This window comes from Octopus sinensis, linkage group LG28 (assembly GCF_006345805.1).
Source record: "Octopus sinensis linkage group LG28, ASM634580v1, whole genome shotgun sequence".
NCBI classification, from domain to species: domain Eukaryota; kingdom Metazoa; phylum Mollusca; class Cephalopoda; order Octopoda; family Octopodidae; genus Octopus; species Octopus sinensis.
The window spans coordinates 2,440,714-2,465,922 of NC_043024.1; the positions used below are offsets into that span (position 1 = coordinate 2,440,714).

Sequence of the window (25,209 nt, forward strand, 5' to 3'; positions counted from 1 at the left end):
CGGCTGCCAAACGGCCACGATCGGTTGGTGCTTTTACGTGTCACCGGCACGGACGCCAGTGAGGCGATGCTAGTAACTGCCACGCTCGAATGGTGCTTTTTACGTGTCACCGGCACGGGTGTCTTAACTACAATTTCCGGAGAAAAATAAATGCAAGGAATCGGGTGAATGCTTAATAGTATATTTATTGATCCTTTCGTAAAGAAAAAAGTATCTGTCTGTGAGCAACAGGAAAACTTCCATATAATGCCTGGCAGAGGATCAAAATGAATTAGGAAGGCTGAGGAGTAAAGGCTGGAAGTTCTTGTTTGTTGAAGATGAGAAATGGTAAGTTGATTGACAACAAGAATAATAATATAAAGCAATTTTTTTATTCTCAGACGGAAAAGGTAAACGTAATTACATAAGTAATCCACATTAAAATCCAAATAAAAAAAAAATAGATAAAATTCTTGGTTGTTTTGATTTCAGTATTTTATGGTCAATCATCTGACAATAAGAGTCTGTAGAATGTATTCTCCTTATGACCACGACCTTTGGCATCAGGCCATGCAAGTGACCACGACCTTTGGCATTATGCTGTGTTTGAGAAGACCCATCAAGCCAAGCGAAATTGTAGTTGTGGCAGATACTAGTGTCACACAACTGGCACCTGTGCCAGTGCACATAAAAGTGCCCATTATACTCTCAGAGTGTTTGGTGTTAGGAAGAGCATCCAGCCATAGAAACCATGCCAAACTAGATTAGAGTCTGGTACAGCTTGCCAGCCCTGGTCAAACCGTCCAACCCATGCCAGCATGGACAACAGACATTAAATGATGAGGATGATGATTGTGAAAAACAGAATAATGGATAACAATCCTTGTTGAAACAGTATACAGTCACCAGAAGTCCATCTTTTTTGGAAAATGTGCAGCACCGTGGGCAAGTGTCTTCCATCATAGTCTGGGCTAACCAATATTGTGTGAGTGAATTTGGTTGACAGAAACTGTATGGAAGCCATCATGCATATGTGTGCTTGTTTGCCTATTGTTTGATAAACTGTGTTGGTTTGTTTAAGCACCTGTAACCTAGCAGTTTAACAAAAGAGACTAATAAAGAAATATTATTGGATTTCCATCTTCGCATTGGTTAGACTTTTGACGGGCTGGCAAGGCTTGAGAGCTGCACCAGACTCCAGTCAGTTATTCTAGCAGGGTTTCTACAGCTGGATGCTCTTCCTGATGCCAACCACTCTACCGAGTGCACTGGGTGTCTTTTACGTGCAATGAAATTGTTTTGTTGGAGTAAACCCTTTAACCCTTTAGCATTCAGATTATTCTGTCAAATATAATATTTATTCATCATATTGTTTTAAGCGAATCATGTCAATATTTCGTAGCTTTAAGATTTTGATGATGTTATCACCTGTTTTTAGATTGACATTATAGGCTGATGTGAGATACCAAATGTGGGCAGTTTTAACAGAAAACAGGTAGATTATTTTGGCCGGATATGGCCGGTTTAAACACTAAAGGGTTAAGGCAGTGCTCCAGTATGACCGCAATTCAATGATCGAATCAAGTAAGAACATAAAAGATATTGCACTGTTAAGGCTTCTCTCCAGTATGGATGTGTTTGTGAGTCGTTAAGTTATGATTCTGAGAGAATGATTTACCACAGGTATCACAGTGATAGGGCTTCTCACCTGTATGAATACGCTTGTGAGTGTTTAAGTTATTTATCTGAGAGAAAGATTTACCACAGGTATCACAGTGATACGGCTTATCTCCTGTATGAATATATTTGTGTTCCGTCAAGTGATGATTCTGAGAGAAGGATTTACCACAGATATCACACTGATATGGTTTATCACCTGTATGAATGCGTTTGTGAGTCGTTAAGTTATTTATTTGGGAGAACGATTTGCCACAGGTATCACAATGATATGACTTATCTCCTGTGTGAGCAGGTTTATGCTTGGTCAAATGGTGATTTTGCGAGAATGATTTACCGCAGATGTCACAGTGATATGGTTTCTCTCCTGTATGGATACGTTTGTGCTTAGTTAAGACATCACTTTGAGAGAATGATTTACCACAGATACCACAATGGTAAGGTTTCTCTCCTGTATGAATACGTATGTGTTTAATTAAACCATCGTTTTGAGTGAAGAATTTGCCGCAGATATGGAGTGGTTGGCGTTAGGAAGGGCATCCAGCTGTAGAAACTGCCAGATCAGACTGGGCCTGGTGTAGCCTTCTGGCTTCCCAGACCCCAGTTGAACCGTCCAACCCATGCTTGCATGGAAAGCGGACGCTAAATGATCATGATGAGGATGATGATATAGCCCAGGCGTGAACAAATAAATTATTTGTTCACATCTGGGCTACAAACGGTGTTTGTATAGTTTTGGGGGTCGTAATCATTCATAAAAGTCTGTAATTCCTGATGAGGAATTTCATTGAAGAGTTTTTCATCTCTGTCTTTGGAATGTTCCTCTTGCCATTCAGTGACAACTTTAGCTGTGTGAATTGGTGCATTATCATCCTGAAAGCTTGCGTTTCCCTCCGGAAACAGTTCCGCAACCATAGGATGAATTTGATCAGATAAAATGCTTAAATAGGGAAACCATTGGGCTGGCAGATTTCCAAGATATAGCTCCCCAGATCATTACAGATCCTCCTCCATGTTTAACAGTTGGAAGAAGGCAGTCTGGGTCAAATGCTTCTATTGGCTCTCTTCACACGTATACTCGGCCGGTGGTCGGAAATAAGGTAATCGATGACTCGTCCTAGAAAATAACATTCTTCCACTGCTCTAGGGGTCATTTCTGTAGGTTTTTACTCCACTCTAAACGCTTTGCAACGTTTGTTTTTGAAAGTAGTGGTTTCTGATTGCAGCCCTCCATTGAAATCTGGCTTTGTGCAGCTCCCAGCAAAAAGTTTTTGTGGAAACTGTGTTCTTGAGGCTGTCATCAAGCCCTGCAGTAATTTTGGGGGCTGTACTTTTGTGATCCTTTCTAACAATTTGCTGAATTAATTGTCATTTAAACCCGAAGCTATATAAAAATATTCAGGACTTTTGTTGAAGGAAGAGTTACTTCCCCTCGTCCATTAACCGTTCAGTCTTGCAAATTCCGTTTATTTCCTGCTATAGTTTCATACAAATCTTTATTCCTTGATCAATTCCACTTTATAACTGATAATTATTGGGAGACCGGAATTAGATACGAATGATTTCATATCTAATTTCATATCTAACGCACAACTCAGAAAACAGGAAGGAATAAAAAAAATTACTTAAACAAAGTTATATAATTTCGTTTTCCTTTTCACTGCCCATTCCAATTTTTTTACTTCCCACATTTTGCTATTAACCATTTCTTAATATCCTCACCATTTCCATCTATACCTATACAGACATTTTTATACATCGTGGATCCCCGTCGTTCGCCGATGAGGATTCGGGTGTAAGACCAACTGAATCCCCTGTTCCGGAATTCCCGTGAGTCGCCGAGGATTCCGCTGGAATCATACAAGAACCTCTGCGACCCGAAGCTGACCTCTTTGGAATTCCTGGGTTCAGCACTTTCCCCTCTGTCCGATTTCATTCAGGTTAACTGGACACTGCAGAAAGTGTTATTTGCCCAAAGTGTCTCGCAATAGGACAGAACAAGGGACTTCGTGGTTGTTAAGGAATCTTCTTGACCATTCGGCCGTACTCGGCCTACACACACACACACACACACACACACGAAGCACCTGCTGAAGATAACGTGCAACTTCCAAAGAAAGTTTTAACACTGGAAAACTTCAAGGTGCGTACGTCAAAGTTTATTTCTATAGCATATCTGTGCCTGTCTATCTCTGTCTGTCTATCTATCGGTACTACTTGAGCAGAGTGGTCCTGGTGCGCGCACTCGCGTACTCGTGCATCCGCGCTAGCTAGTCATGACTAGTGGATCCTTACTTTGTGTTTTTGTGTGTTATTTACTTTGTTTTAAAATTATTTACTTTGTATTTTTGTGTTTTATATAGTGGTTAGGGCAGCGGACTCGCGGTCATAGTATCGCGGTTTCGATTCCCAGACCGGGCGTTGTGAGTGTTTATTGAGCGAAAACACCTAAAAGCTCCACGAGGCTCCGGCAGGGGATGGTGGTGATCCCTGCTGTACTCTTTCACCACAACTTTCTCTCACTCTTACTTCCTGTTTCTGTTGTACCTGTATTTCAAAGGGCCGGCCTTGTCACTCTCTGTGTCACGCTGAATATCCCCGAGAACTACGTTAAGGGTACACGTGTCTGCGGAGTGCTCAGCCACTTACACGTTAATTTCACGAGCAGGCTGTTCCGTTGATCGGATCAACCGGAACCTTCATCGTCGTAACCGACGGAGTGCTTCCACTATCTGTTTGAAAAGGAAGTTGTTCCGCTTGAACGCACACAGAAACCTGCCAGTCTGGCCTTAGAAGATACAAAGAAGTAAAGACAACCCTTACTGCTATAAACATGGCCACCACCACCAACATTCATGTTGGAAGCTTTAAAGCTGAAGAAAAGAATCGTCCTTTTCGAAGGAAGAACTGCTTCTATCTATCTGTCTGTCTGTCTGTCTGTCTCTCTCTCTCTCTCTCTATCTATCATCTATCTATCTATCTATCTATCTATCTATCTATCTGTCTATCTATCTATCTATCTATCTATCTATCTATCTATCTATCTATCTATCTATCTATCTGTGTCTATCTATCTATCTGTCTGTCTATTTATCTATCTGCCTACCTACATACCTATCTATCTACCTGTTTATCTAGCTATCTCTCTTTACCCTGTTACTTGTTTCAGTCATGTGACTGTGGCCATGCTGGAGCACCGCCTTTAGTCGATCAAATCGACCCCAGGATTTATTCTTTAAACTTCGTATACTGGTATACGAAGTTTAAAAGTGTTTAGTTACCTAGAAATTATGTTAAAAACTGCTGTTCAAACCGAAAAGATAGGAGGGAACAGACAAGGACAGACAAAGGGATTAAGTTGATTACATCGACCCCAGTGCGTAACTGGTACTTAAGTTTAAAAGTGTTTAGTTACAAAGAAATTATTTTAAAAATCTGCCAGTCAAAACGAAAAGATCCAGGGAATCGAACTCACTAACTCGCGATTGATAGCCCGATGCGCTAACCACCGAGCCATGCGCCTTCCGCTTAGACAGTAACCATGGTGATAGTCAACAACAATATTACGTTCCCCCTTCCTTCTTAGTTTCGCTTTTGTGTCAGCAGCACTCTTTGTGGTTTCATATATTAAAGAGTCTAAGTCACATGACGCACCTTACTTCCGGCTTGTCACGTTTCCTCAATTCTTTGGAGACGAAATCGAAAGTAAATAAATATTTATTTATTTATTAAGCATCAGGGGTAAGTTATTATATATATATATGTATATATATTGGAAAGGAATACGATCTGATTGAAGACGTATACCAAATACTGCGATTTATAGAAATGCCGTAGTTTGTTGTGTTTTGATGTAGGCTGGGCAGGAATGGAGTGGCGGTCAATCGGAATAGCGGATAACGTTATCAGCCGGTTATTGTTATCAAAATTAATTGGTTCAGACTTTATATTTGTTTAACGTCATCTGTTAGGTGTTATCCAATGCTGTACGGAAATGATCACAATAAGCGGCTTCCACTATATATATGATTCTTGTGAAATTCCTTTGTAATCGCCAACTGTTTTGTGTGTGTATGTGCATATATATGTATATACATATATATCTCTATATATGTATATACTAGCAGTATAGCCCGGCGTTGCTCGGGTATGTTTCGATCCGCTGGAATTGTAATTTTGAAAAGTAAAAATTTTGTGAACATTTTTCTGGTCGAAATACACCGAAAAGTGGCGACACAGCAGTGAAAAAATCGTAAAAAATAGGGATTTTCATAGAAAAAAGCATCTTTTTGATGTAAATAATTTTTGGTGCTAACATGGTCCGATTTGAATTTTATGTTCTACGGAAGGAAGAGCAACCCTTCTTCTACCATACTCTCAATTTTGGTCAACTTGCGCCGCAGGGTCTCGGAGGAGATAGTGTTAGTTGAAGGTTACCATTCTAGGTGCCTGAGTAACAACCTCGCGGATTTACAGATAAATGAATTTATTACTATTTTACAGAATAAAATTAAATAATTCTTGAAAATTAATTAATATTAATATTTTTTGAAGAAAGTAAATAATTTTTAAAACTTAAATAATAATTTTTTTTACACAAACGCGAACATGGAAAAGGGGGTGGCGAATTCGATTTACATACCTAAATTTTTTCTTTTTCATGACATTGTAGCAAAATAGTAGTGAATTATATAAATACCAGCAGTACATTTTTTTTCTGGGGTATTTTTTTTCAACCTCGTCACATATTTGCCCCTTTCAATTTAAACAAAGTCTTAATTAAGCAATTACGGCAGCTTAGCAATGGTTTCAATACAGGCGTGACATCTGTATCTCAATTGTTCAAAACCCTTCGAATTTTTTCGCACGTGATGATATCATAGTGAAAACTTTCAATTACGCTCGCTTAGAAGTACGCTCACAAATTAATACTACCAAAATTTTGAAGTTCGCGCTCCGCTTGTGTGTGTGTGCATGCTTTAGGTGTACGTAGGTATGTGTTTTTGTGTGTGCGTGCTTTAGGTGTACGTAGGCATGTGTTTTTGTGTGTGTGTGTCACTGAAGCCATACATACATATATACATACATAACCTCTCTCTCTCTTTTCTCTCTCAGTCACTCACTACAAAAAGTGAATAAAAAAAGTTTAGTTATTTCTGTCTTTCACTCTGTCTGTCTCTACACACACTAACAAAAGCACTTCACTTACACACCACACTTTCGCACGCACACATGTACATCACACACTCACACACACACTCACGCACGCACACATGTACATCAATGCTTTCGGAGTGAAATGTTAAAATATTGAGTTTTCTCGAATTTTGTCTTAATTGGGGGTGAAATTGAAAGAAATATATTATGGCATGACCGAATGGAGTACTTTGAAAAAATCTTAGGTAAACTCTAATTGAAGAAATTGTGTGAGGAGTAAATCGTTATGTATTTATTTGTTTCTGTTTGCTGTGTTTTTTTATTTTTTGAGTAGTGGTTTAAATACTTTCAGTTTAGTCTTCCTCAAATCACTCTGTCGCTATTTACTTTCATTTTATTCGTTGCACACTGTGTGTGTGCGTGTGCGTGTGGTGTAAACCACATTAAGAAAAGCATTTGACATACACACCAGAATGTGAGTTTTCTGTAAATTTTTTCTTAATTGGAGTTTAAATTTTAAAAACTGGACCTGGCATGACCCGATGCATTCTACTCTTAAAAATGCTAGGTAAATTGTAATTGAAGAAATCCTATATTGTAGATTTCTATAAGTTACAAAGGGAGGCAGATAAAATCTGCCTTTTATAATAAGAGATGTGTGCGGGCATGAGAATGCACGTATATATAGACGTTTTTACTTAGTATTTTTCCATTATTTTGTGGGGGGGGGGGACATATATATATCCATTTTTTGTATGTGCGTGTGTATGTATGCGTATATAAATATGTGTGGGTATGTACATATATGGGCGTGTGTGTGTGTATGAGTGCATAGGGGCATGTCCGTATATGAACGTGGTTTTTATGCTTTGTATACTTCCTTATTATATTTTTTTCTGTTACCTTTAACCATGGTTTTTCTTGTGTTTGTGCGTATATAGACGTATGTATGAACTTTTACGGTACGCATGTGTGTGTGTGTATGAGGTTGTATATATATGCGTATATATTTGGCGAAAAATGCGAGTGAAGATGTGTACGTTTCCGTGGTGACGTATAAGTACACACGTGGGTTTTCGCGCGCAGAATTATAATACAGTAATTTCCCTTTATATAACGGTATTTTTTCATAGCGTTTTTTCAGATGGCCAGATAACTGAAGAGATGGTGTTGTGGATTTCCACTTCGGCATCTGAAACTCGGAGTTTTATCTTGACTATTGAGTAAATGTAACATGTTATTTTATAGATAAATTTCCTCTATTTACATAATATTGAGGTCTCTTTCTTTCTTTCTTTTGTTATCTTACCGTTTTACCAATATATATATAGCAGAGTAAAGTAATTTATTTTATAGAAGGAACTTCTACAGGACTAGAACTGTTTCATCTGAATGAAACAGATCTAGTACTGTAGAAGCTCCTTCTATAAAATAAAATAAAATATATATATATATATATACAACAAAAATTAGAGAATGGAGAAATATACTTAAATCAGTAAAACATCAACTATCCGATGATACTCAATCCATACTTTAATACACCATTACATATGAGTAAAGGCAATACATAAAATGAAATGAGATATACAGTAATAGTAACAAGATAAAGAGATATAAGTAAAAAATTTTCAAATATAATATGCAAATAAATCAAAACTGACAGCTGTTTCGGCAGTGAGGACAGTCATACCTCATTTAACCTATAAGCCATAAAGGCAGGTATAAATGAGGCATTAACAAGGATGCCCCACGGCCTCTTCAGAGAATTAAATTAAATTTGTTATAATAGTGAAAAATATTATACAATCATATACATATAAATATAAAAATATAAAAATGTAAAATATAAAAACTTATACATCATAAAGCTACACTTATATAATATAATACACATTTGTACAAAAAAGGAAGGTAAACAGAACAAAATAAAACAAAATATATAATAGTGTATATATTAATATCAATAAGTACCGATATTATACATATTTGGCTAATAGTTTTTATATATATAAAAAAAAGGCTAACATATATGGAGATGAAAAATAATAATTAAATCCGTGGTACAGTTCATAAGATTCTAAAGCTATAAAAGTTAATAAAAATTACTATTAATAATAATAATAATAATAATAATAAAAAAATATAATAAAAAATAGATACAGTTAAGTTAGCACCAAGTCCATCCTTACAAGAATATATAAATATATATATAAAGGTGGCGAGCTGGCAGCAATATTAGCACAACGGGCGAAATGCATGTGTCTTTACGTTATGAGTTCAAATTCCACTGAGGTCGACATTGCCTTTCATCTTTCAGGGTCGATAAATTAAGTACCAGGTATGCACTGGGGTCGATGAAATCGACTTAATCCTTATGTCTGTCCTTGTTTGTCCTCTCTATGTTTATCCCCTTGTGGGCAATAAATATATATATATATCATCATCATCAACCGTTTCAAAGTAAACATTAGTCCTTGCTCTTTTTAATGCAATAACCTCTGGTATTTCATATACAGCAGATGTAAGTGGAGGCGCAATGACCCAGTGGTTAGGGCAACAGACTCGCGGTTTCGATTCCCAGACCGGGCGTTGTGTGTGTTTATTGAGCGAAAACACATAAAGCTCCACGATGCTCCAGCAGAGGGTGGTGGCGACCCCTGTTGTACTCTTTCGCCCCAACTTATCTCACTCTTTCTTCCTGTTTCTTGTCCCCCGACTTCCTACGCAACCGCCGAGCCTGGATGCCCATTCATCCATCCGTCGATGCTCTCGGTGTCTGGGAGGCTGACCTGCTTTCTCTTCTGCGGGTCTTACGAATAGCAAAGGACCACGTTTCCGACTTCTTCCATCTTGCGAGCTCTGGGACGAAGACCGCTTCGCTCAACAAACAAACAGCAGATGTAAATCGTAAATTCTTTGTTGGTTCAAAACTTTTGGGAATTTTTAGAAAACTCTTGTGAATTTGTAATTCATAGGATTGTGGAAAAACCAAAACAAAATTTTTTAAATTGCTGCGTGATTTAAGAGCTATTTAGCTATTATTTTTAGCACATCCCATGACTACCTTATAATCTCCTTGTTTGTTTGTCAGACTGACGTGTTAACGTTTATTTGGCCAGCTAAAGGTTTATATCTCCAGTTTATCAGTATAAAAATGTAATCTCGGATTTTTTCGATTTTAACGGCAGTTTTTAACATAATTTCTAGGTAACTAAACATTTTAAACTTCGTAAACTGGTAGAATGTGTTTATAAAACATCATTTTCTCTTGGCTTTATTGAGATAATTCAATGGTTTGTAAGATATTTGTTGTTCTTTTTTTCTTCAATTTCAACCTATCAATGACGTCTATTGAGGTAAAAAAAATCATTCTGTGCCGTATGAATATGTTCCTCGTTTAAGAAACAGATTGGGTTTATTTACATTTGTGAAGAAAAAAGATACCTTTCCCCCTAACCCTAAAACAGATTGAAATGCAATAGATTGATACTAGGGTCATACTCATGGGTGACAATTTCATATGACACCTCTAGAAAAACTGCCGTTCAAACCGAAAAGATCTGTAATCTCTACTTTTCTAGTGAATTCTATATCTCATAATATTTTTTTTTTTTATTTCAGATTATCAGACGATATTTAGCATAAAAGAATATTTTACATCGAGCACATCATGAATATATATGATATATTCTTTAAGACGCTACACAGAAGAAATATTACCCTGTTTATATAAATCGATTATAGAATTGTGAAAGATTTTCTTTGGGTGTGTGATTATTAGCAGCATTTCTGTACTTTTCTGCCTGGAATGGGTGCAAGAAAACCAATCCTGTATTCTAATTAAACCTGGATTGCAAAGGAATTGGCAGCCCCCTCACATATTGACAATGATTACAGTTGATGGAAATATTTATTTCTTTATTGCCCACTAGGGGGCTAAACATAGAGGGGACAAATAAGGACAGACAAAGGGATTAAGTCGATTATATCTACCCCAGTGTGAAACTGGTATTTTATTTATCGACCCTGAAAGGATGAAAGGCAAAGTCGACCTTGGTGGAATTTGAACTCAGAACATAGTGGTAGACGAAATACCTACTTCTTTACTACTCACAAGGGGCTAAACACAGAGAGGAGAAACAAGGACAGACAAACGGATTAAGTCGATTACATCGACCCCAGTGTGTAACTGGTACTTATATAATCGACCCCAAAAGGATGAAAGGCAAAGTCGACCTTGGTGGAATTTGAACTCAGAACGTAACAGCAAACGAAATACCGCAAAGCATTTCACCCGGTGTGCTAACGTTTCTGCCAGCACGCAGCCTACCAGAGGTGATGTTAAATATCTTATGAAAATATCTAGCTGAGAAAGTTTAAGAACTGATTTATATTTTCGGTCAAGAGATGGCAAAGCCGTTACACCAGTGTGATGTATGTAAAAAGACTTTCTCTCGTGGAGGTAACCTTGCTACCCACAAACGTATCCATACAGGAGACAAACCCCATCACTGCGATATCTGTGGGAAATCATTCTCTAGAGCAAGTACTTTAACTACACACAAATATATTCATACTGGAGAGAAGCCATATCGCTGTGATATCTGTGGTAGATTATTCTCTGTTGACAGTAGCTTAACTCGACACAAACGTATTCATACGGGAGACAAACCATATCAGTGTGATATCTGTGACAAGTCTTTCTCAGATGCAGGTAGCTTAACTGCTCACAAACGATTCCATACAGGTGAGAAGCCTTATCAATGTGATGTCTGTGGTAAATCATTCTCTCAGAGAGGTACCTTATCTACACACATGTTTATTCACACAGGAGAGAAAAAATATCACTGTGATATCTGTGGTATGTTGTTCTCACGCAGGTTTCACTTGACTCGACACAAACTCACCCACACAGGTGAGAGATTGTACAGCTGTGATATCTGTGGAAAATCATTCTCTGAAAGTAGCATCGTAATTAAGCACAAACGTGTTCATACCGGAGAAAAAACCGTATCACTGTGATATCTGTGGGAAATCATTCTCAGGGGGAAGTACCCTGACTATTCACAAACGGATTCACTCAGGAGAGAAACCATATCACTGTGACATTTGTGGTAAATCTTTCTCTGCAAGTTTTGGTTTGACTAGACACAAACGAATTCATACAGGAGAAAAGCCGTATCACTGTGATATCTGTGGTAAAACGTTCTGCGATGGAAGTGCACTGGTTACTCACAAACGAATTCATACAGGAGAGAATCCTTATCACTGTGATATCTGTGGTAAGTCTTTTGCCCAAAGTGGTGAATTAAGTCAACACAAATGCATTCATACTGGAAGGAAACCATATTGCTGTGACACCTGTGGTAAATCATTCTTGCAAAGAAGACTTCTAACTGCTCACAAACATTACCCTTGCAAGGAATAAATTATGTGACTGACCATCATCCTCATTCAACATCTGTTTTCCATGCTGGCATGTGTTGAACGGTTTTTGACGTGCAAGCCAGGGGATTGCACCCAGCTCTACTGTCTACTTTGGCATGGTTTCTATTGCTGGAGGCCCTTCCTAATAGCAACCACTTTACAAAGTGTACTGGGTGCTTTTGACATGGGCCCAGCGCTAGCGAGGTCAAACACATTCTTACAAATTTACCCACAAGGCATTGGTCAGCCTAGGAACAGAAGGCAATTGCCTAGGGTGCCGTTAATGGGACTCTGCCCCCAAACCATGTGATTGCGAAGCAAATGCCTCATGGCCATCTCTTCTTAGAGAATCATTCTCTGAAAGATGTAACTTATGTACTTACACACAAACGCTTTCATACAAGACACCAACCATGTTACCGAGATATCTGTGGGAAATCAATCTCTCTAAAAATATCAATTAACTATTCTGTGTATTCATATTAACGAGTAACACTTAATATCAAAATTAGTTCTTTGAAAAAAATTTATCTTATATAACCACATATGTATACACATGGGAAAGACTAACTGTGGAAACACCCTATCAACAATCTATATGACTATCTCCACCCTGTTGAAATAACTTAACTCTTTCATTACCAACCCGACTGAAACTGCCTCTGGCTCTATAGTACAAATGTCTTGTTTTCATAAGTTCTGAAATAAAATCTTCCACCAAACCTTAGTCACAATTTATGTCCCTAACACTAGCTGAATGATAACTAAGTTATTTTACTAAATTCTTTGTTATTTTTAAAGTAATTGTAAGAAACACAGAGCATCTCAACAGAAATATGGTAACAAAAGGGTTAACAAATGATTAATTTAACCCTTTTGATACCAACCCAGCTGACACTACCTCTGGCTCTGAGTACAAATGTCTTATTTTCATAAGTTTTGAATTAAAATCTTCCACGAAACCTTAGTCACAATTTATGTTCCTAACACTAGCTGAATGATAACTAAGTTATTTTACTAAATTCTTTGTTATTTTTAAAGTAATTGTAAGAAACACAGAGCATCTCAACAGAAATATGGTAACAAAAGGGTTAACAAATGATTAATTTAACCCTTTTGATACCAACCCAGCTGAAACTACCTCTGGCTCTGTAGTACAAATGTCTTGGTTTCATAAGTTTTGAATTAAAATCTTCCACCAAACCTTAAGTCGCAAGTTATGTTCCTAACACTAGCTGAATGATAACTTAGTTATTTTACTAAATTCTTTGTTATATTTAAAGTAATTGAAAGAAACACAGAGCATCTCAAACTAAATACAATAACGAAAGGGTTAAGGTATTTTTAATATGGGGTAGAAAGGGCTCCTTAGCCGTAGTGAAGGCAATCTGCTATGGAGATAACCTTACAATAAATCACTGGGTCCGTAGCTTAGAAATACTGGGTTGACGTCCAGCGGGAACAGCTTTGTTTCATGGAGGAGGAAAGATCTTCTTTAGTACTTGGTTGTTCAATGCTTTCCAATGTGTGTAGTAGTGGCGCGCGCACACATTATTAGCCATTTGAAAAGACTATGAAAGTCTCGACCACGGTCGAACAATGATGATGATGATTTTTAATAAAAGAATTCTTTTATAATATTTGTAATTTATTCTGCTTCCTGTTTCTTTTATGTTTGCCTGTCAAAGTGATGAGGGCCATTTGGTCATCATTAAGAATGGCTAATGACTTGCTCAGTGACTTTGTCATATGTGCATTACAAGACCAGGTCAAGATGGCTGGGGATGGAGACTGAGGCAGTGGATGACCAAGAGGTCTTGCTTGCCTCATCTTTCTTTCGTTCCACGGATGAGTGACCCCGGCTCTTCTATACTACTCTTGGCCTGAACAAAGGATTTACCGCTTGTTTTGACAAGCAACAAGCGGGTGGATTTGGTTCCAAATCTCAGGCAGGGCCAAGTGAGGTCCCTACAGGCCGATACAGCTTGGCACCAGTGACGTCATAACTCATTTTTACAGCTGAGTGAACTGCAGCAACGTGAAATAAAGTGTCTTGCTCAAGAACACAACACACAACATGGTCCAGGAATCGGATCTTTTTGTTTTGACTGGCAGATTTTTAAAATAATTTCTTTGTAACTAAACACTTTTAAACTTCGTATACTGGTAGAATGTGTTTATAAAACATCTTTTTCTCTTGGATTTCTTGAGAAAATTCTGTAGTTTGGAAGCTATTTGTTGTTTAATTTCTTGCATTTAATTTTGGGGGCTGTACTTTTGTGATCCTTTCTAACAATTTGCTGAATTAATTAATTGTCATTTAAACCCGAAGCTATATAAAAATATTCAGGACTTTTGTTGAAGGAAGAGTTACTTCCCCTCGTCCATTAACCGTTCAGTCTTGCAAATTCCGTTTATTTCCTGCTATAGTTTCATACAAATCTTTATTCCTTGATCAATTCCACTTTATAACTGATAATTATTGGGAGACCGGAATTAGATACGAATGATTTCATATCTAATTTCATATCTAACGCACAACTCAGAAAAAAAGAAGGACTAAAAAAAATTACTTAAACAAAGTTATATAATTTCTTTCACTGTTTCGTTTTCCTTTTCATTGCACATTCCAATTTTTTTTATTTCCCACATTTTGCTATTAACCATTTCTTAATATCCTCACCATTTCCATCTATACCTATACAGACATTTTCATACATCGTGGATCCCCGTCGTTCACCGATGAGGATTCAGGTGTAAGACCAACTGAATCCCCTGCTCCTGGATTCCCGTGAGTCGCCGAGGATTCCGCCGGAATCATACAAAACCCCTTCGACCCGAAGCTGACCTCTTTGGAATTCCTGGGTTCAGCACTTTCCCCTCTGTCCGATTTCATTCAGGTCAACTGGACACTGCAGAAAGTGTTATTTGCCGAAAGTGTCTTGCAGTAGGACAGAACGAGGGACCTCGTGGTTGTTAAGGGATCTTCTTGACCATTCGGCCGTCCTCTGCCTACACACACACACACACACACGAAGCACCTGCTGAAGATGACGTGCAACTTCCAAAGAAAGTTTTAACACTGGAAAACTTCAAGGTGCGTACGTCAAAGTTTATTTCTATAGCATATCTGTGCCTGTCTATCTCTGTCTGTCTATCTATCGGTACTACTTGAGAAGAGTAATCCCGGTGCGCGCACTCGCGTACTCGTGCATCCGCGCTAGCTAGTCATGACTAGTCGATCCTTACTTTGTGTTTTTGCGTTTTATTTATTTTAACAAAAATTATTTACTTTGTGTAAAAAAAATTATTTTGTGTATTATTTAATTTGCTAGCTAGTCGTAGCATCGACTAGTCACGACTAGCTAGCGCGAGTGCGCGCACCGGGACCACTATTCTCAAGTAGTACCCTATCTATCTATTTGTCTATCTATCTGTCTGAAAAGGAAGTTGTTCCGCTTGAACGCACACAGAAAACTGCCAGTCTGGCCTTAGAAGATACAAACAAGTAAAGACAACCCTTACTGCTATAAACATGGCCACCACCACCAACATGAACACTCAAAGCAATTTTGCTGAAGCTTTAAAGCTGAAGAAAAGAATCGTCCTTTTCGAAGGAAGAACTGCTTCTCTCTGTCTATCCATCTATCTGTCTGTCTCTCTATCTATCTATCTATCTATCTATCTATCTATCTATCTATCTATCTATCTTATCTGTCTGTCTATTTATCTATCTGCCTACCTACATACCTATCTATCTACCGACCTATTTATCTACCTGTTTATCTATCTATCTCTCTTTACTCTTTTACTTGTTTCAGTCATGTGACTGTGGCCATGCTGGAGCACCGCCTTTAGTCGATCAAATCGACCCCAGGACTTATTCTTTAAACTTCGTATACTGGTAGAATGTATTTATAAAACATCTTTTTCTCTTGGGTTCCTTGAGAAAATTCTGTAGCTTGTAAGCTATTTGTTGTTTAATTTCTTGCATTTCGGCAATTTCAACCAATCAATGACGTCTATTGAGGTGATAACAATATCTGCCGTAGTTTATCAACAGCAATAATTGTAGCTTACAAACTACAGAATTTTCTGACGAAAGCCAAGAGAAAAAAGATATTTTATGTAACAAATTCTACCAGTATACGAAGTTTAAAAGTGCTTAGTTACCTAGAAATTATGTTAAAAACTGCTGTTCAAACGGAAAAGATAGGAGGGAACAGACAAGGACAGAGAAAGGGATTAAGTTGATTACATCGACCCCAGTGCGTAACTGGTACTTAAGTTTAAAAGTGTTTAGTTACAAAGAAATTATTTTAAAAATCTGCCAGTCAAAACGAAAAGATCCAGGGAATCGAACTCACTAACTCGCGATTGATAGCCCGATGCGCTAACCACCGAGCCATGCGCCTTCCACTTAGACAGTAACCATGGTGATAGTCAACAACAATATTACGTTCCCCCTTCCTTCTTAGTTTCGCTTTTGTGTCAGCAGCACTCTTTGTGGTTTCATATATTAAAGAGTCTAAGTCACATGACGCACCTTACTTCCGGCTTGTCACGTTTCCTCAATTCTTTGGAGACGAAATCGAAAGTAAATAAATATTTATTTATTTATTAAGCATCAGGGGTAAGTTATTATATATATATGTATATATATTGGAGAGGAATACGATCTGATTGAAGACGTTGTATAGCAAATACTGCGATTTATAGAAATGCCCTAGTTTGTTGTGTATTGATGTAGGCTGGGCAGGAATGGAGTGGCGGTCAATCGGAATAGCGGATAACGTTATCAGCCGGTTATTGTTATCAAAATGAATTGGTTCAGACTTTATATTTGTTTAACGTCATCTGTTAGGTGTTATCCAATGCTGTACGGAAATGATCACAATAAGCGGCTTCCACTATATATATGATTCTTGTGAAATTCCTTTGTAATCGCCAACTTTTTTGTGTGTGTATGTGCATATATATGTATATACATATATATGTCTATATATGTATATACTAGTAGTATCGCCCGGTGTTGCTTGGGTATGTTTCGATCCGCTGGAATTGTAATTTTGAAAAGTAAAAATTTTGTGAACATTTTTCTGGTCGAAATACACCGAAAAGTGGCGACACAGCAGTGAAAAAATCGTAAAAAATAGGGATTTTCATAGGAAAAAGCATCTTTTTGATGTAAATAATTTTTGGTGTTAACATGGTCCGATTTGAATTTTATGTTCTAATGTAAACCACATTAAGAAAAGCATTTGACATACACACCAGAATGTGAGTTTTCTGTAAATTTTGCTTAATTGGAGTTTAAATTTTAAAAACTGGACCTGGCATGACCCGATGCATTCTACTCTTAAAAATGCTAGGTAAATTGTAATTGAAGAAATCCTATATTGTAGATTTCTATAAGTTACAAAGGGAGGCAGATAAAATCTGCCTTTTATAATAAGAGATGTGTGCGGGCATGAGAATGCACATATATATATAGACGTTTTTACTTAGTATTTTTCCATTATTTTGTTGGGGGGGTGGACATATATATATTCATTTTTTGTATATGCGTGTGTATGTATGCGTATATAAATATGTGCGGGTATGTACATATATGGGCGTGTGTGTGTGTATGAGTGCATAGGGGCATGTCCGTATATGAACGTGGTTTTTATGCTTTGTATACTTCCTTATGTTTTTTTTTCTGTTACCTTTAACCATGGTTTTTCTTGTGTTTGTGCGTATATAGACGTATGTATGAACTTTTACGGTACGCATGTGTGTGTGTGTGTATGAGGTTGTATATATATGCGTATATATTTGGCGAAAAATGCGAGTGAAGATGTGTACGTTTCCATAGTGACGTATAAGTACGCACGTGGGTTTTCGCGCGCAGAATTATAATACAGTAATTTCCCTTTATATAACGGTATTTTTTCATAGCGTTTTTTCAGATGGCCAGATAACCGAAGAGATGGTGTTGTGGATTTCCACTTCGGCATCTGAAACTGAGAGTTTTATCTTGACTATTGAGTAAATGTAACATATTATTTTATAGATAAATTTCCTCTATTTATATAATATTGAGGTCTCTTTCTTTCTTTCTTTTGTTATCTTACCGTTTTACCAATATATATATATATATATATATATATATATACATATATAAAGGTGGCGAGCTGGCAGCAACATTAGCATGACGGGCGAAATGCATGTGTCTTTACGTTATGAGTTCAAATTCCACTGAGGTCGACTTTGCCTTTCATCTTTCAGGGTCGATACATTAAGTACCAGTTATGCACTGGGGTCGATGTAATCGACTTAATCCCTATGTCTGTCCTTCTTTGTCCCCTCTTTGTAGATCCCCTTGTGGGCAATAAATATATATATATATATCATCATCATCATCATCATCAACCGTTTCCAAGTAAACATTAGTCCTTCCTTTTTTTAACACTATAACTTCTGGTATTTCATATATAACAGATGTAAGTGGAGGCGCAATGGCCCAGTGGTTAGGGCAGCGGACTCGCGGGTTCGATTCCCGGATAGGGCGTTGTGAGTGTTTATTGAGCGAAAACACCTGAAGCTCTACGATGCTCCAGCAGAGGGTGGTGGCAAGCCCTGTTGTACTCTTTCGCCCCAACTTTCTCTCACTCTTTCTTCCTGTTTCTTGTCCCCCGACTTCCTACGCAACCGCCGAGCCTGGATGCGCATTCATCCATCCGTCGATGCTTTCGGTGTCGGGGGATGACCTGCTTTCTCCTCTGCAGGTCTTACGAATAGCAAAGGACCACGTTTCCAACTTCTTCCATCTTGCGAGCTCTGGGACGAAGACCGCTTCGCTCAACAAACAAACAGCAGATGTAAATTATAAATTCTTCGTTGGTTCAAAACTTTTTGGGAATTTTTAGAAAACATCTTGCAAATTTGTAATTCATAGGATTGTGCAAAAACAAAACAAAATTTTTTAAATTGCTGTGTGATTTAAGAGCTATTTAGCTATTACTTTTAGCACATCCCATGACTACCTTATAATCTCCTTGTTTGTTTGTCAGACTGACGTGTTAACGTTTATTTAGCCAGCTAAAGGTTTATATCTCCAGTTTATCAGTATAAAAACGTAATAAAATTTTCATTATTTAATCTTTACTTTTCAAGTATATTCTATATCTCATATTATTTCTTTTTTATTTCAGAGTATCAGAGAGGATATTTAGTATAAAAGAAGATTTTATATCGAACACATCATGAATATATATGATATATTCTTTAAGTTGAAACTAAGATGCTACACAGAAGGAATATTACCCTGTTTATATAAATTGATTATAGAATTGTAAAAGATTTTCTTTGGGTGTGTGATTATTAGCAGCATTTCTGTACTTCACTGCCTGGAATGGGTGCAAGAAGACCAATCCTGTATTCTAATTAAACCTGGATTGCAAAGGAATTGGCAGCCCCCTCAGACATTGACAATGATTACAGTTGATGGAAATATATATTTCTTTATTGCCCACTAGGGGGCTAAACATAGAGGGGACAAACAAGGACAGACAAAGGGATTAAGTTGATTATATCTACCCCAGTGTGAAACTGGTACTTTATTTATTGACCCCGAAAGGATGAAAGACAAAGTTGACCTCGGCGGAATTTGAACTCAGAACGTAACGACAGACGAAATACCTATTTCTATTTCTTTACTACCCACAAGGGACTAAACATAGAGGGGAAAAATAAGGACAGACAAAGGGATTAAGTTGATTATATCTACCCTAGTGTGAAACTGGTACTTTATTTATTGACCCAGAGAGGATGAAAGGCAAAGTCGACCTCGGTGGAATTTGAACTCAGAACAAAAAGACAGACGAAAGACCGCTAAGCATTTCAAGCAACAGAAATAACTGGGGAATAGAATATAAAAAAAAAGAAAAACATTTGGACTTTGTGGTGAGAGGAGAAAAATAATGGAAATTGAATTACGTGATAATGAGGTTAATTGTAATACACAGTCGTTAAGGATTGATTTTACTGAAGATGAAACAGAAGAAGAAGAGAAAACATCATTTCACTGTGATGTCTGCAACAAGTCCTTTCTCAAAGATGAACAGACGATTCACAAATGTTTCCATGCAGGAGAGGATCTCTATCGCTGTGACATCTGTGGTAAATCATTCTCTGAAAAGGTTCGTTTGACCACACATAAACACATTCACGCAGGTGTCGAGCCGTATCGCTGTAATACCTGTGGTAAATCATTCTCTCAGAATCATAGCTTAGCTATTCACAAATGCATCCACATTGTGGTTAAGTCACATCATTGCGATATCTGTGGTAAATCATTCTCTGGAAATAGCGACCTAACCACTCACAAACGTATTCATACAGGAGAGAAACCATATCAATGTGATATCTGTGGTAAATCATTCTCTCAAAATCACCACTTAACTACTCACAAATACATTCACACAGGAGAGAAACGATATCATTGTGTGAACACGTTTGTGTTTGATTAAGACATCGCTCTGTGAAAAAGACTTTCCACAGATATCGCAGTGATATGGCCTCCCTCCATATGAATAAGTTTGTGTTTAGCTAAGTGATGATTTAAAGAGAATGATTTACCACAGTGATACGGCTTCTCTTTACTAAGAATGCGTTTATGAGGATTTAAGTCACCAGCAAATGACTTTCCGCAGGTATCACAGTAGAATGGTTTCTCTCCAGTACGGAAGGGTTTGTGTTTAGTTAAATGTTGATTTTGTGAGAATGATTTACCACAAATATCAGTGATATGGTTTCTCTCCTATATGAATACGTTTATGGTTAGTTAAGGCATCGCTCTGTGAAAACGATTTACCACAGGTATCACAGTTATATGGTTTTTCTCCCGTATGAATACGCATGTGTGTAGACAAGTAGTAACTCTGAGAAAATGATTTACCACAAATATTACAGGGATAGGGTTTCTCACCTGTATGAATGCGCTTGTGAGTAATTAAATGATGATTCAGAGAGAATGATTTACCACAGATATCACACTGATAAGGTTTCTCTCCTGTGTGAATGTATTTGTGTTTAGTTAGGTTTTATATAATAATGAAATTATTGTATACAGTGCTCAGGTGCACCACAACTTGTCAGAAAGTGCATATAAAGTACATGCAGTAGTGTAGAAATGTCTGGAAAGTGAACATGCTTGTGTGTGTATGGAGGGGGGAAAATCAAGTGTAGTCTTGGCGTATCTCAGGAAGCATGGAAGTCTTGAAGGATGCAGTGCTCCGACAACTAACAACCGATGTCGGCAGTTTGTTCCACGCTTCAGCAACTCTCAGCGTGAAAAAATGTTTCCTGAAGTCATGGGAGCTGTGCTGTTTTCTTACTTTGTAAATATGTCCATGGGTGGAGTTTGAAGAGGTGCTCAGAGTTATTGTTTGTGCGATGGTTGATAATTTTATGGGTGTCTGCCAAGTCAGCTGCCAGACGTCGGAGTTTCAATGTGTCCATGCCCAGGGAAGTAAGGTGAGGTCTTACCATAGCTATATAAAGCCGCAGATATATAGCCGGAGAGCGGCTCACAAAGGATTTGGTGAGTGATGCCAAGACACCCTCAGCCTTCTTGACAATTTTAGCGATGTGTTTTGTCCAACGCAAATCACTGTCGACAATAACACCCAGGTCATGTTCACTTGAAGACTTTTTGAGACTAGTGTTGTGGAGGGAGTAGGTGGACGCTGGGTTTCTCCTCCCAAAATGCATGGTGGTACATTTGTCCACAGCCAGCTTGAGTTGCCAGTCCATGATCCACTGCTGCGTTGTGTCCAGGTCTACTTGCAATAGAGATCCATAGTGTATAGGATTTGACCTCTTTATTTCGAGGTACAGCTTGATGTCATCTGCATATTTCAGCACTGTGGCATTCTTTAAGTTGGCATCTACGTCATTAACATACGCAACAAATAAAAGGGGGCCAAGAACAGATCCCTGCGGCACACCAGATGTCATCTCATAGGGCGAAGAGTGCTGTCCTAGAACTGTGACAACCTCTTTTCGGCCGAAAATAAAGGACTTTAACCAGTTATAGAGTTTGTCTCTTACACCCAACGCAGAAAGCTTCACCATAAGTCTTTTGTGTGGCACAGAGTTAAAAGCCTTTGCAAAGTCCAGGTAAACAACATCCACCCAGGATCAGTGATTTGGGTAATGTCCTCAAGAAACTCGATGAGTTGATTACAGCAGCTGGAGTTAGGAATAAATCCGAATTGTGACGGCTGGATGAGGCTGTGAGACTTCCAGAAGTTCCAGAGGGTTTCTCTGATACAGGATTCCATCAGTTTGGCGATGCAGCTGGTAAGACTGACGGGGCGATAGTTGACAGGCGATGTGCGGTCGCCTTTTTTGAACAGAGGGATGACACTGGCAGTTTTCCACTGTTCTGGAGTAACACCATTGTCAAGACAGAATTGGAAGAATAGAGAAAGTTGGCTTAGAAGAAAGTACCCACTGCGTTTGAGAAGTAGGTATGTAACACCATCGAGACCAGGAGAGGCATAATTGCGTTTATTCTTTAGGTGGCATTGCAGCATTGCTGGTGTAAATTGCATAGAAGATATAGAGTCCGATGTCAGTGGTGTTGATGATGGAACATTTTGGTCTTCGACAGTAAAGATGCCGGCATAGCATCCAGCAATGATTTCTGCACATTCTTCGGGATTGCCAGTAATCTGTCCTGTGTGGGGATTGCGAAGGGGACCAACAGGAGAGTGGGGTCTCTGCTTTGAGTGCACATACTTCCAGAACCCTTTGCTGTCAGGGTTAGCTGCAATGCGTTGTTCAAATTCAAGCACTGCCTTTTTTGTCACCTGCTTGAGGTGGTTGGCTGACCTATTGCGCTTTTTCCTGTTGCTCTCTGATTTGTGCAATTTGTATTCCCGTTCAGCATTACGGCGTTCTTTCCTGGCAAGTCGGACTGCTGCAGTCTCCCAAATTGCACTATTGGGTGGTTTTTTGTGCTTGCGTGGTACTGATGCTGCATATGCTGCCCATATTGAATTCAGAATGTTCTGGAGTATAGTGTCCACATCTCCAGAGGCATAAAATTCACGCCAGTTTGGGCGTTGCAGCTCAGTACAATAAGAGCTCCAGTTTGCTTTATTCCAGTCAAAGCGGGCAATCTGAAGATGGTTGTGTTTTTTGTTACAACCAATCAGAGACAAGTCGGCCATGATCATGGAATGATCAGAGTCACCCAAAGGTTCTTCAGTAGCGACACTAATGATTGTTTCAGGAGAAGCGGTAAGTAGCAGATCCAAAGTGTTGTTACCCCTTGTGGGGGAGGTAACAACTTGGGACCAATTCGAATTCAGCACCAGTTCAAGGAAATCGTCTGCACTTTGCGGCCAACGGAAGGCCTCCCAGTCAATCTCTGGGAAATTGAAGTCCCCCGCAACATACACATATGTGGCTGTTTTCATGGCAGCCGCCCTGAGGATATCAAAAAGCTGTGCGTCTTGTTGATAATTTGGAGGACGGTAAACGACTCGGAGCAGAAGTGTTGACATGGTCATGTGAACATTGCAGAAAAATACCTCCTGCTGAGATTGGTTCAAATCATCACAGGGGATTGCCGATAGACTTGATCGAACATAAATGATCACACCCCCTCCACGGCGATTAATGCGGTCTTTGCGGAACAGGTTGTAGCCGGCTATGCTGAAAACTCCATCACAGAGTGCAGAGTGTGCCCACGTTTCCGTGACTGTGATGAAATCTGGGTTGATACTTTTGACGTAGGAGACAAAAAGATGCACCTTGTTGCATAAACTACGGGCATTCAAGGACAGCAGTTTATATCTGGATTTCAGATGATGATATACAGGGGATGGCTGATTGTTCTTGGTTAGTTTCCCAATATTTTTGCATTGCCAGTTGTTGTTGTGGGTGTAGTCTGCTCAGTCCAACTGGCATCCGTTATCCACAACTCACCAGACTTGACGAATTTCCAGATCTGAATTTTGATTCTGAGTGAATGATTTACCACAGATATCACACTGATAGGGTTTCTCTCCTGTGTGAATGTATTTGTGAGTACTTAAGCTGTGATTATGAGAGAATGATTTACCACAGATATCACACTGATAAGGTTTCTCTCCTGTGTGAATGTATTTGTGAGTACTTAAGCTGTGATTATGAGAGAATGATTTACCACAGATATCACACTGATAAGGTTTCTCTCCTGTGTGAATGTATTTGTGAGTACTTAAGCTGTGATTATGAGAGAATGATTTACCACAGATATCACACTGATAAGGTTTCTCTCCTGTGTGAATGTATTTGTGAGTACTTAAGCTGTGATTATGAGAGAATGATTTACCACAGATATCACACTGATAAGGTTTCTCTCCTGTGTGAATGTATTTGTGAGTACTTAAGCTGTGATTATGAGAGAATGATTTACCACAGATATCACAGTGATAAGGTTTCTCTCCTGTTTGAATGTATTTGCTAGCACGGGTTGGACGGTTCGACCGGGGTCTGGGAAACCAGGAGGCTGCACCAGGCCCAGTCTGATCTGGCAGTGTTTCTACAGCTGGATTCCCTTCCTAACGCCAACCACTCCTCGAGTGTAGTGGGTGATTTTTACATGCCACCGGCACAGGTGCCGGGGGAGTCTGGCAGCGGCCACGATCAGTTAAATATATATATATATATATAGTTAATCCAAACAAGAAAGCACAAAAAAAACACTACAATGCGAGGACGTGGAACAAATATAGTATTATTGGACGCTCAGAAAAGAAGGAGGGTTTAACATTTCGAGCAGAGCTCTTCGTTGGAAACATAGAAGGAAAGATCTGCTGTATATGAAATACCAGAAGTTATTGTGTTAAAAAGAGCAAGGACTAATGTTTACTTTGAAACGGTTGATGAATGTTCCTCGTGCCATTCAGTGACAACTTTAGCTGTGTG

The 25,209-nt window shown here is 38.5% G+C and overlaps 1 protein-coding gene across 1 annotated transcript; it reads right to left on the minus strand.

Moving 5' to 3' along the window:
* Positions 1-1,403: 1,403 nt before the first annotated feature.
* LOC118768291 (protein krueppel-like) lies at positions 1,404-22,088 on the minus strand. Its single transcript, XM_036514472.1, has 4 exons — positions 22,072-22,088; positions 20,944-20,987; positions 1,809-2,170; positions 1,404-1,719 (listed from the first exon to the last, which is right to left on the minus strand). The coding sequence occupies exons 1-4, from the start codon at positions 22,086-22,088 to the stop codon at positions 1,717-1,719; spliced, it is 426 nt and encodes a 141-aa protein (XP_036370365.1). The 3' UTR covers positions 1,404-1,716.
* Between the last annotated feature and the right edge of the window lie 3,121 nt (positions 22,089-25,209).

Coding starts and splice junctions, on each gene's coding strand:
- LOC118768291 (XM_036514472.1), bottom strand. Junction 2,171..20,943: donor AGAGAAACCATTCTACTGTG/ATACCTGCGGAA, acceptor GCCAACCACTCC/ATATCTGCGGCAAATTCTTC.